General features: G+C 47.4%; 1 protein-coding gene across 1 annotated transcript in view; it reads right to left on the reverse strand.

Annotated features, from left to right (window-relative positions):
* Positions 1-1,558: 1,558 nt before the first annotated feature.
* Positions 1,559-12,668, reverse strand: part of LOC123030662 (very long-chain acyl-CoA synthetase-like) — a 24,641-nt gene continuing 13,531 nt past the window's right edge. Inside the window, exons 7-10 of the mRNA XM_044444768.1 lie at positions 8,138-8,333; positions 5,241-5,338; positions 3,639-3,769; positions 1,559-2,642 (exon numbers count right to left, since the gene is read on the reverse strand). Of these exons, the coding sequence (XP_044300703.1) occupies positions 2,466-2,642; positions 3,639-3,769; positions 5,241-5,338; positions 8,138-8,333 (602 nt within the window). The 3' untranslated portion in view covers positions 1,559-2,465. The remainder of the gene's footprint in view (positions 2,643-3,638; positions 3,770-5,240; positions 5,339-8,137; positions 8,334-12,668) is intronic.

The following is a 12,668-nucleotide window of genomic DNA, read 5'->3' on the forward strand; positions in this document are numbered from 1 at the left end:
GCGGACTGAGATCAAGGTACTAAGCAGCAGAAGGGGAAGGACAGAAGTAGGGGAATAGTTAAAACAAAACCAGGCTGAGGTCAAAATCCAAGGCAGCCAACGACAGTCCTCCACAGAAGGCAGATTGCACAGAGCGAGGATCAAGGACTGAGGGTGGGGCCACAGAACTGGTAGGCAGGGATTGCCTCTTTAGGTCAAGGTGTCCAGGAAGGCTGGTCCTAGAGACCTAGAAGCAGGAATAAGGGGCCCCAGTCACTGTTGTTGGATTCTAGTTCCCATCAGCCCCAACACAGCAGGAGCAAAGGTGAGGGATGATGGGTGTTGTAGCTCAGCATCATCGGGCAGGCCACTGGTTCCTCATTTCTGGCCAAGACAGCCCCCTCAGATCATGGAATTCAGTCTGCTCAGTCCTTCAGACCTTCCTTTGTGCCTTTGTCAGGCTTGGCACCCACTGAGACTGTGGTCAATGAATAGGGTGACCATGTGTCTGGCTTCCCAGAGATCTGTCTGCTTTTGCAGAGGTGGCCAAAGGTAGGCCTAGCCAGAGACCTGCCAAGGGCCCACATCCCAGCAGGGGCCCACTGAAGAGAGCACCCTAGAGTAGTCCCTTCTTCTAACCATTGCAACCTCTTGTTCAGGGGCCTCCTGCCCTGGGCCAGACAATGATGGTGGTGAGATAGAGGAGTAGCAGATGCCACCAGCCAGTAGCTCCCTGGCTCCTTGCCTCTCAAGCAGGCAAATGTGGTAGCAATAATGAGGAGGAAGCACATGAACAGCTGGGGGACAACAGTGGTGGAAGACAGACTCGAAAAGGAAGGGATGCCCACTGGGGGTGCATGGACACCCTACGACTGGGCAAACCTAACTCCAGTTCAGTCACCAATAGGGTAGGCACTGAAACATCACAAAGAGTACAAAAAGGATATTGAGGTGCAGAAAATGTGCCCTGTCCCCAAGGAACCACTGGAGGCACCTCAGGTTCTCCGAGTCTGGTGGATGGCGGTAGGCCTTCAGACGAGGGTTCTGCACCCGTTACAATGGCTACTCAAGCACTAGTGCCCCCCAAAAGAGCCTCAACCAAAAAGAGGAAACCAATTTCGTAACGATCACAAATTTGGCCACAAGAGGTGGTCAGGTTTGCTGATGACACCAATTAGTTCAAACAAGGAGGTCTGTGAAGGACTCCAGAAGGATACATATGAACTTGGAGAATAGGCATCGAAATGGCAATGTGGTTCAGTGTAAGCAAGTGTGAAGTATTGATTGTTGGAGTAAAAATGGGATCGGGATCAGATGAAGCTTAGCCCTGTGCTCCTGCTTACACATCACACAGCAAAGACATGTCATTGGAGCCTTCTGGCCTCCCACATCAACAGCTGCTGCAGAGCCTAAGATCAGCTTTTTGGCCCATGTACCAGAGGATGTGCCTCGAGGTGCCCCTTCAGTTTAGAAACAACAAGCAAGAGAGGGAGTGCGTAATGGAGATGCAACAAATGTGTTCTGGAAAATCACTTTAATTTCACTGGGGCGGCTTATCATCATTTAGATATTTTGAGAAGAGGGACCTTTGATTGACCCTTCTACTATATTCTACCTCAGGGAATATCTAACCATGCAGAACTCGCTGGAAGAGCACCTGGAATTTCTTCCTTGGGTAGCAGAGGCGCAGGAGGTACCACTCATGGGGTATGAATGCCACTTAGTGGTTGGAACCAGAACCTGTAGAAGGAAGGAGCCTTCCATGAGTGGAAGGGCTCTGCTCACATAAGGTCCTCCACTCAGCTTGGAAGGATTCCCACACACACCATAGCTCACCCCCTTCATCGGGGCCTCCTGCCCCTGTAGCATTTTCAGGGATCGGGATAGATTACCATGAGGGGTGAGGAAGGCACTTCCAGCAGGACAAGAACCTGGATCCAACCCATTGCTTTTTGAGGCTGGGCATCAATTCACCCAAGTTTAAATGGCAGCGTTTCCACATGTCATCATTAACCATGAATGACCCACTCTCTGAAATGAGAGCAAAAGGGGCAACCACAAAAGACCAGTCCTGGCTCCCTGCTATTGTCTCCTGGCTTAAATTAGGCCATAGACTGCATCTGAATATAGGTACATATCTGTATGTGCAGTGGGAACAAAATCGCCCCTATGTGTGTGAGCCAGCCGGGGAGGGAACTAAGCAGCCATTGTTACTGACTACAACATATATTTTCCATTATGTACTTCATGGAGCAAACATTTTGCTAGGACACTGAAGGACGCAGTCCACAATGAGGGAGGTAAAGCGAAATACACACTTTACAATGAACAATACCCAAACTGTTGTGTATAGATTTTTCAAGAACACACACAAACACATGAAATCCCAGGCAGTTTCTCCTCAAAGAAGCCGTTGCTGTTCCTGAGCTCCCTGCACCACGAGGCCCATTAAGGCAACACTCGCATGGTGTGCCTAGAAGCCTCTCTCACAGCTTCAGCTTCTTCTCCAAGATGGAGCTGTAGATCTGCTGAGTCATGGGCACGTAACATTTTTCAGAAGCATCTAGGAAGTAGAGTGGATCGCTGATGGCAGCAGGGTCAAATCCTTCCTTCACCAGCTGAACTTTGCGCTGCTTGAACGTTCCTGTGATCTCCAGGGCGTCCTGTATGGAAAACCACAAATGATCCCAAATGGTTCCCCACAGCAGAGCTAGAGTAAGTCAAGGGGAACAGGTAGGCTTCCCATGCAGGTAAATTCTGCAGGCTCTGCTGGGGAACTTGCCATCCTCTGCATCTTAAAGATAAGAAAGAGGATATACATTCTGTGGATTTATAGCAGCCTGCTAAATGGCAAACCGCACATGCCACAGGAGGCTCTCGGCCATGCAAGAACCTGCTCCATCTTGAACCAGTTTGATGCAATGATCAGAGTGTTGGACTGAGACTCGGAGATGTGCGTACTAATCTCCATTTGGGCTATGATGCTCCTTGGGTGGCTTTGGGGCAGCCAAGGATTCTCAGCCTAACCCACTCCATTGGATTGCTATAGTAAAGACAAAATGGAAAGGGGGAGATCCTTGTAAGCCAAATTGGGTTCTCTGCAAGACGAAGAAGGGCAGGGTATAAATGTCACATCCTATCATATCCCGTCCTAATTGACTGGCTCCTACAGGCTTCATCCTTCCCCAGTGGCCTTAACAGAAGCATTTCTGCCCTAAATATGGCCTCCCCAAAGCAAAGAGTAAGGCTATCAGTGGCTTACTCGACCTGACGGCTATCGATGAAGCCTTCCCTACTCCGGTGCCCTCCAGGTGTTTTGGACCCCAATGTTATGTTGCAATGCCCCAATTTTGCCACTGGGTGTTTTTTGCTTGGGCATAAATTTGTCCTCTGGGAATGACTACCAGACATCTTTAGCAAGGCTGAATGGCAGTCTTTGCCCCTCACCCAGTCGGGACCACAGCAGGGATAAAGCTTGAATGCCCCCTCCCCTCAAATCACAGTCCCAACCTGGCTGAGTGGTCCAGGTATGTAATCTAACCCCCCACCAAAAAAAAAAAAAATCAGACAAGGGCTAAAAATGTAGGTTCTGAGGCAGGAGGCTTGCAAATGATTTTGAAACACAACAAGACGAAATGAAATGAAATGTAGTTTCTCACCCTGATGCGGACAAAGTGAGGTATGGCATACTTTGGCAGGTATCTCTGAGCATGTGCATACAACTTCTTTCCATCAAAGGAGAGACCCTCTTTCAGCTTTATGGCTGCCATTCCGACCTTTCCTTCGTGTCCTGAAACAAGCCAGAAAGGGGAGTTTTAAAGGAAGAATTTCACACAAATCAAATGCAGGAAAGCCCCCCAGTGGCTGCTGATTCTAGGCAAAGCAGCAGTGGAAAGGGGAGGTTTGCACTGGGAGAGCAGCAGGGAAGGAGATGGCAGCTGAGTTCTTTCCCCTGCATTAGTATTTCTTTCTATACCATCCTGGAATCACCTCTGGTAAGTGAAAGGTAGCATAGAAAATTTTTACATGAATAAATAACCCTCTCCCAAGCCTCTTCCCCCATGGAATTTGAGGTGCATGATGTCAGCCAAACATCTTAAAACCGATGGTGGGGAAACACTTGCAGGATATGAACCCAGTTTGCACAGCACAGCAGCAAATGGTGGATTCTTTAACTCACAATTTGTGGGCACACACGCTGAGCAACATTTCCACTCTCTGTAAACAGCCTCCAATCAGCCTATGGTTGGAGGTTGCGAGTATGATGTATGAACCTGCATGGCTGGGTTGTTAGGAGTGTGGGTTCACACACGATCACACAACTGCCGATTACAGGTTGTTTACAGATAGCTGAAAAAGGGGGCATGGCACATGTCCCAGCAAATAGTGGGTTAATTAACTAACAAATATCAAAAAGGACCATTGCCCAAGCCAAGAACAGCAGGGACGAAATACCCAAAACACAGGCAAATCTTAGCTTAAGTTCTTATTGCCTGCCAATAATTCAGCCTTAGGAGAACTGTAGCAAAACATTTCGGCCAGTGCTGGCATTTCTGATGTTCTGGCCCTGTCTCCTTTTGCCCTGAGCCCCCCTTTCCCTGGAACATGGTCCCCGAGGACTCCAAAACTGAATCCAGCCCTCTTTCTGACAGAAGTCCAGCACCCCTCCTTCTCAGCTGGTGGGGCTCACAAGCACTTTGAATGGTGACCTGAAACAGCAAGCAGACAACCAGTTTGACCAAGACAGCAGATCCAGATGATAGTCCTGGCTCACTCTTCCTGTAACAGGCAACCAGGGAGCAGATGCTGATGTCATTTTTATGGGCTTTACTGTGAGACCACAAAGCTGCGCTTTTTACTGAATCACTTTTACAAATGGCCTTAGTGTGCTTTTAGATTTTTGCACTGCTGGTTTTATGCTGGTTTTAATTTGGTTTCCTTCTGTCTTAGACTTACGGTTCTTATAGTATAGGGGTGGCCAAGCTGAGGCTCGGGAGCCACATGCAGCTCTTCGAGCTTATTTTGCAGCTTGCAACTTGCTGCCTGTGGGCACCCACTTTTGGCTCTCAGTCATTTGACATTTACTGCATATGGCTCTTCTGTTAAACAAATCTGGCCAGCCCTGTTGTAGTATTCCTTACTGTGTTATTATAGTCTGTGGTCTGACATTTTGTTTCATGAATTCCTCAGGGAGCTTCAGCTATTGGGCAGCACAGAAAAATGTATCAAATAAATACAATGCAATAAAATTCCATACCCACCTGGCACCACTACCCCGTATACATTAACTTCCTGGATAAACTCCAGCTTTGCCAGGAGGGTCTCAACCTCTGTGGTGGCCACATTCTCCCCTTTCCACCTGCAACATAAGAGGAGATTGTATTAGGTCATTTTTCTCATTAGATTCAGGTCACTTTTCTCATTACATTTTTTATTTTATTTATTTATAAAATTTGTATGCTGTGCATTACTTGCGTAAACATAAATCAGAATAAAATAAATAAATTGACTATTCCACACTGGCTGTAATTAATAAAATACAAACAATAAAATCCAATTACTATTAATACATATTAAAATATTGATTAAATAAAAAGGTCTTGACCTGGCACCAAAAAAACATATAATGACGGCGCCAGGCAGACCTCTCTGTGGAGCGCATTCCATAGTCGGCCCTCCTCTGGGTACTCTGTCTCCTAACATCTTTCAGAGAGGGTTCCCGGAGGAGGGCTTCTGTTGCCAATCTCATGGGGTGGGAGGGCAAATAGGGAAAAAAATTGTTACACGTGAATGTCTATCACCTGTTAATAATACACTACTCTCTAGTCTTGTAGAGAGGAGGCCCAGCTGGCTGGTTCAGATCCAGAGTAGGAGGGGAATGAGCAGGAATGAGAAAAGGTTGCTGAACTGTCAAGGTCACCATGACAGATAACTCAGAGTGTGGGAACCAACAGTCTTGGAGCCGCAGAGAGACTCTATAGAACAGGGAGGGGTAAAGATTGATGTGGAGTTCCAAGACTCTGTCAAGCAGTGTCCAGCCAAGAGAGTATTAAGGATTTCCCAGCATTCCCACTGTCTAGCTCTCAAATAGCATGATCCACCCTGAGGGCAGCAACAAGTCCCTCTGAAAAACAGGGAGGGGAGGTCCAATTTGGATTCAGTGCTTCACGTGGGCAGACGCTCCTCCCAGATATCAAAGGGGTTGTTACTTTGATTTATGCTGCTTGTAAACATGTAGAGTTCAGCGGAGCAGCGCTTCTAAGATTTCCACTATGTCCACTGGAGAGGGAAGGGAGGTGGGGAGAGATGTGCTCCCAAGAAGTACTATGTTACAGACAGTTTCTGGCAGACCTGACCTCTGAGGCTGGCCCTGGATTCGTGGCAGATTCAGACCTAAAGCATCTTGATTCAGAGCATTTTCCCGCTTGCTCCCCTACATGAACAGCCTGGGTGGCGACAAGCATTCTGCATGGGTGTCTATGCTGCCCAACCAGTGGAGATCAGATTTGGGTCTCTTGCACAGAGACCGTTACACTCATGGGTTATGCAGTGGTCACTGCCCTACTGCCACAGGGAGGAAAATAAGTTCTAAAAAGCCGTGTGGGTGGGTGCCCCCACCCCACACGCCTCCCCATCGGCATCCCACTCTTCCTGGCTCTTCTGGGTGCAGGCACCTGACTCAGTGTCTTGAACTAAGGATGTTGGCCCAGCATGCAATGCAGAACAAATGTCCCCAACAGCCAAGGAAGAGATGGAGCAGACCTGGATGGAGGGTAACCTCACCGGCTGAGGAAGCCAAAGCGATCTAGAAATGAACCCAACTGTGCATAAAGTACGAGGGTATGCATTTTCTTGTTTTTCTTTGCAGGTGTGAGAGGGAGCTCTTATTGCTGTTTAAAAGATAATTCTTCAATTTTCTTTTCTGCTTGCATTGCAGCTCTGATTTTCCTCCACTTGTAGTGTTGTTGAGGATATTTCCCAGCCTAGTATCCGATTTCAGGGTGTGTGTGTGTGCACGTGCGAGTGTGTGCACACGCATGTGCATGTATGTACAGGTACTTTTCGGTAGGTCAGAAAGAAAACGTGCCCTGTTACTTTAGTTCTTGGGAGACATGGAGAAGTAAAAAGAATGGATGGTCTGTTTTAAAAAGTCCATGGTGGATCTGTGGTTCATAGAGGGAAAACCGGACAAAGGGGGGAAAAGTGAATCTTAGTGCTCCTAATGAAATAAATTCTTTATGGAGAAATCCTCTGCATGTTTAGATGGCAGCAGTCCTACAATTCCCAGCATTCTCCAGGCAGCATGACTGGAGGGGAACTCTAGGACATATTTCTGTTTAAACATGAATAGGATTGCATGTTAAGTAAGATCTAGTGATTCACCACCACATCCCAGAGCTACAGATGGACTTTGTTTGATGCTCTTCTACCTCTGCTGTTTCTGGGCTGCTTCAACCTGTTAAGTCTGGAAAAATCCCATCTGCTACATGGCTGGCCAACTGTTCTGCCTTTTAAGGCTCCTTCAGCCCTATTCTGTGCTTTGCCATGTGATGTGTAGAGCTCCTACAGTTGGCTTGCAAACTGTTCCGCCTTCTTTCTGGAGTTTTCCAGCAAAACAGGAGCAGTCGGCTCTGCCTCCAGTGACCCATGTGCCACACCCTCACATTGCTTGCCCATCAGCCGCCACTACGTTTACATGGGGCTGGATCCAGGATCTGCTTCTGGAAGGCCCTTTGCCCTCTGTTTCTCTACCCACACCACAGACTGCCCCTCCTGACTCTCCGTGCTGCATTTTCAGGCAGCCAGAAGGAGTGAATGAAAAAATCCACTTCCATCAGTGCAGTAGATCCAATGTAAATCTAGATCCACCATGGATAAGAATATAAGAATTGCAATGCTAGATCAAATCAAGGCCTACCGAGTCTCTTCACACATTGGCCAAGCAGCTGCCCACAGGAAACCCACTTGGATGACAATCCAGCTGAAGACAGTGGGATTTCTTTCCATGTAAACATGCATGCCCTTTGCATGACCTTAGCATGTGCAGCACCTATCGTAACAGCAGCAGCTGAGGTCAAACATACCTCAGCTGCAATCTCAGCATCAATGTCCAAAGGGCAAGCTTCCCACACTCCACACTTGGTGTGGTGGGACTCACCGGAAAGTATCTCCCACCCGGTCCCGGAAATATAAAAAGCCTTCATCGTCTTGCATCAGGAGGTCACCACTGTTGAAGAAGCAGTCTCCTTTCTCAAAGACATCCCGCAGAATCTTCTCTGATGTCTGGCGATCTTCTGTGTAGCCCGAGAATGGGTTCAGCTTAGTGATCTTGCTCACCAGTAAGCCTGTCTCCCCTGGGTAGGGAAAGAGAAATCACTAGAATCCACTGATTAGCAGAGATCCCAAGACAAGGGTACCTTCAAGTGGTGTGCGGTGTCTGGAAAACATCCTGGAAAATTTGCAGTCACTTCAAATCAACAATGATCTCATATATCATGGTGGTTTGTCCATATTAAGCCACACTGAACAAATGAGTCCTCTTAAATTTATTTACAGTGTAAACTATTTGATTATTATTATGAGCACGCAGCTTCCTTCTGAGCAGCAGAATGTTTCAGTGGTCCCAGCATTTCCTTGGATCCCTTAGAAGGTCACTGGAGACCTATGGCATTCCTATGATATCATGTTTATTAACACAAGGGATATTGAACTTCAAGACCAGGGTCAAACTCCGCCCATCAGGGCCAGGGTTGCCCAGCAGACCGTATCCCCTCGACCACGTCACCTGCTTTCCCCTCCTTTTTCATATTTTGTTCCTTCCCCATTTGCCTTGGGACCCCCACCCCGCACCCTTCAGCCCTGCCCAGCACTGGAATGTGGCTCCCAACAGCTTCACTGAATTTAGCCCTTGTGCTGAAAGAGACATCTGATGTGTGCCTAGGACAGCTTTCATATTAACAGTGGCCAATACATATTAAGTCCCATGGGTTAATTAGCCTATGGCGGCTTAACGTCACATGTGAACTGGGCCACTGTTAACCTGCTGTCAGCTCTTTTTGAAATACTGCCTGCAGGCAACTTCGATATTGACAGCTCTGCTTACTGAAACTTTAGAATCAAGAGTGGTAGTTGGGATGGATCCTGGATGTCTTTTTAATATGGGAATGGGGTGCAAAGAGTTAGGGGATGGGGAGGGGATGCAGAGCAAAGTGAGGCAGCTGCTGGGGATGACAGAGCAAGGTCTTGGAAGAGATTGCTGCAGAGAACCTACTGTTGTTTTCAGGTATGATGAAGGAGGCTGTCCTATCACCAGTGTTTGAAGAAAAATAACTACCGGGCTGTTTGGCTTCTGTGCATGGAAGTGAAGGGAACACAGTCTTGCTCTTTGCCTGCACAGTGACCCAGAGTTCTCTGAAGTAGCTGCTAATTTTGCCCCTGCCATCTCACCAGCGCTGCAGTAAGCCATGCAGCCAGAAGCAGCAGCAAAGAAAAGGGGAAGGGGCACATGGGAAGAGGAGCCCTGTGACCACAGTGCTGCGTATCTTCTCCAGCATCAGATGCTGAGCTAGTATGCGCTGGCCCTGGCCCTCCCAAGTGGGGCCCTTGGTTCTTTCCCTCACTCCACTATGTTCCAACAAAGTGCTTCTGCCATCCAAACCCAGGGAGTGGAACTCAGGCTCCCCCAAGCAACAGAGAGGCCCTGTGAAAGTGCTCTCCAACTGGATTCCCACCGTTCAGATCCTCACGTCCTGGAAGAAGTCAGGCAGGAAAAGGTGCCAGCCCTGTAAGATGGCTGGAAACAGCCCTTGAGGCAGCAGAGCCTCAGGAGGAGTCTCCTGGCCTGGCTATGCAACCCAGGCAGCCAACTCTTATCTTAGGTGCAGTGCTGGTGGCTGTGATCCTCCCGCTTCCAGAGCTTTTCCACATGTGGCGTTTACTGTGTGCTCCTGATATCTCACCTGCACAAGCTTGTGTAGCCTGTTCAGGATGTCATCCTCCTCCCTCCAGGGCTTCTCCTGAGCTTTCCTGCCATGTTTCTTTCCACAGCAAAGAAAGGCTTGCTTTTTCCTAGATAGTGTGGTATTCCCTACAGAAACCTGGCATATATTGTGATTGCACTCAATGCCAGAGCACCACCTAGTGTTGTATGATGGAACACAGAGCCATGTATAGAAAGAGTAGAAAACTTCGGGGCAGGGAGAAGCCTCATGTGATGCATGCTGTAATCCTGCTGCAAAGAAAATGGAAGAAGAAGCCGTAGTAAAGCACAGGGTTAGAGAAGACCCAAGCCAAGCTTTTTCAGTCAGGGCCCTGAACCACCTGCCCTATTCCACATCTGCACCAGCAAGCTGCCTTACTTTGTCCTGCCCTGTCCTGCCCTGCCCTGTCCAAGCTGTTGCCTTGCTGGGGGGATGGAACCCCTGCAAGATCAGGAATGTCTGGTAGTTTGATGAAGGTAGAATCGTACAGATAGGAAGTTGCATTTTACTAATTCTGGTCTATTTCCTCATATCAGTCAGTGCAGTGATGAAACTGAGTGGAGCAGATTGTAAGCAGTCTGATTTAATCGATGTCATTCAAAATGGGAAAAGTAAAATGAAATTATTATTGAGTGGCACAACTGTGCTGTGGGGGAAAGACAGCTTGGTTTTGCTCTATTCTCCGTTGTGTCTCTTTCAATGGCTGTGTGTAGAGTCCTTTACACACACTTTAAGATATATTCATTATGAAAATCAATTCCTGCCCTGCAATGACATTTGCTCCAGCACTATCCAAGAACTGCTTACAGCAGACAAACCAAAAATAGATTCATGCTTATTGTACCAATGCTAGTTGCACTGCTGGGAGCTATTTTAGACATCATTTTTCTTGATATAGTATAAGCCCTCCAAAACCCAGCAAAAGTAGTTTGACCACAGATTGTGGTTTGTTTTTAAAAGAATAAAACTGAATGTAAATCACAAGCAAGGACAACCTGGCAATATTGCCTTAGAGACAAAGCTCATTAGCATACAACCAAGTCTGCTGCATTTCCACAGAAGAGGAAATATCTACAGCACAAACTTAGCTGAATATTAAGATGGGACATTTATTAGCCCTCCAGGAGGACCTCCCCCCGCCCCCCAAAGCCTCCTTATCCTTTGACTGCCAACAACCATTCCAGGAGGCTGCAATAAAGGGTGAGGAGAGGGAACACGTTAGCCTGCTTCATTTTCCCCTCTTCCCTCCCCATCCATTTTCCCTTTTATGTCATGTCTTTTTAGATTGCAAACCTGCAGAAAGCATCCACCTTGTGTGATTGATCAATTGTAAGCTGTTCCGCAGAGTGGGATGAAAATACTTTAGGTAAGTAAATAAACTGGAGAGCCAGTGTGGTGAAGTGGTTAAGAGCATGGGACTGGGTCTCAGACGATCTGGGTTCTAGTCCCTGCTCAGCCAAGGGGCCAACTGGGCGACTTTGGGCCAGTCACAGACTCTCAGTCCAATCTACCTCACAGGGTTGTTGTTGTAAGGATAAGATTGCGACCAGCAGGAGGGGAATGATGTAAGCTGCTTCAAGTATGTTAAAATAGAAAACAAGTGGGATATAAAACTAATAAATAAATAAATAAACAGCCATTTTAACAGTCATAATTTCCTCCAAGGAATCCTAGAAATCATAGCTTGGTGAGGATACAACATTCCACTGACTGATACTGCTGTCTTTACAGAAACTTCCCCCTCCCCAGTCCTCAGAAATCACGGTTCCTAGACTTCTGTTGGAATCTATGAGCAGTATGCTGTGGCATCATTCTGCAAACTCAAATGCCACTGGCAGAGCTCTGACAATTCTCCACTGTGCAAGTGATTATCCACTGGGCTGGCACAATTGCTTCGGGGCCTAGTTTCCAGCAGTGAAACATCATTCACACTAATACGATTACACAGCTGGATGCTGCTCAATATGCCAACAATTTCAGTTATGTCATCTGACTATTTGAATATAAATTATGCTAGCTAGATAACTATTCTATTGTTTAATCCCAGGTGATTGGGGCAAAACCGAGCAAGTGGGAAAGGAAAAACCTGTACTACATGTTTACTCTTTGTTATCCACAAGTAGCCCACTCAGCCAGAACACACTGACTCCATCTTCTCTGGGGCCAAGAGAAAGAAACCTCCCTTTTGTAAGCAAACGCAGGGCTCTGCTTAAACTAAAGCCCAGGGCACTGGCACCAGTCTCTTCAGCAGATGAAGCAGGTGATGGCATCTGTAGGCCAAGCTCAAGCACTTGGCCACTTTGCTAGTAAACCATCCAGGTGCATGAAGAATAACAATCTTGCATCTCCTTTACTGGATGAGCCACTGTGGGCCAGTCAGTAGACACAAAACCAAGAGATGCTTCTGAAATCTCCATCCAGGCAAGGGGGGAGGGACCAGAGGAGTTATACTCCACGGAGAAAGGCCATTGGGCACATGGGGCTTGTTCTCTTCCAGCAGAGGAGCCAGGAGCAAGTCTACCAGGAAGTCAGGGAGCTTCAGGCAGGCACATGGAGAGATTGCCCAAGGCTTCTTTAGTAAGGGCTTGGGACCTGGTTATCTATAGGAGCGCCTGCATCCATATCTGCCCTCCCGCCTCTTGAGATTGGCGGCAGAGGCCCTTTTATTACTATTATTATTATTATTATTATTATTATTATTATTATTAT

The sequence above is a fragment of the Varanus komodoensis genome, unplaced genomic scaffold (genome assembly GCF_004798865.1).
Source record: "Varanus komodoensis strain SLA01 unplaced genomic scaffold, ASM479886v1 scaffold45, whole genome shotgun sequence".
In the NCBI taxonomy this organism is placed as follows: Eukaryota; Metazoa; Chordata; class Lepidosauria; order Squamata; family Varanidae; genus Varanus; species Varanus komodoensis.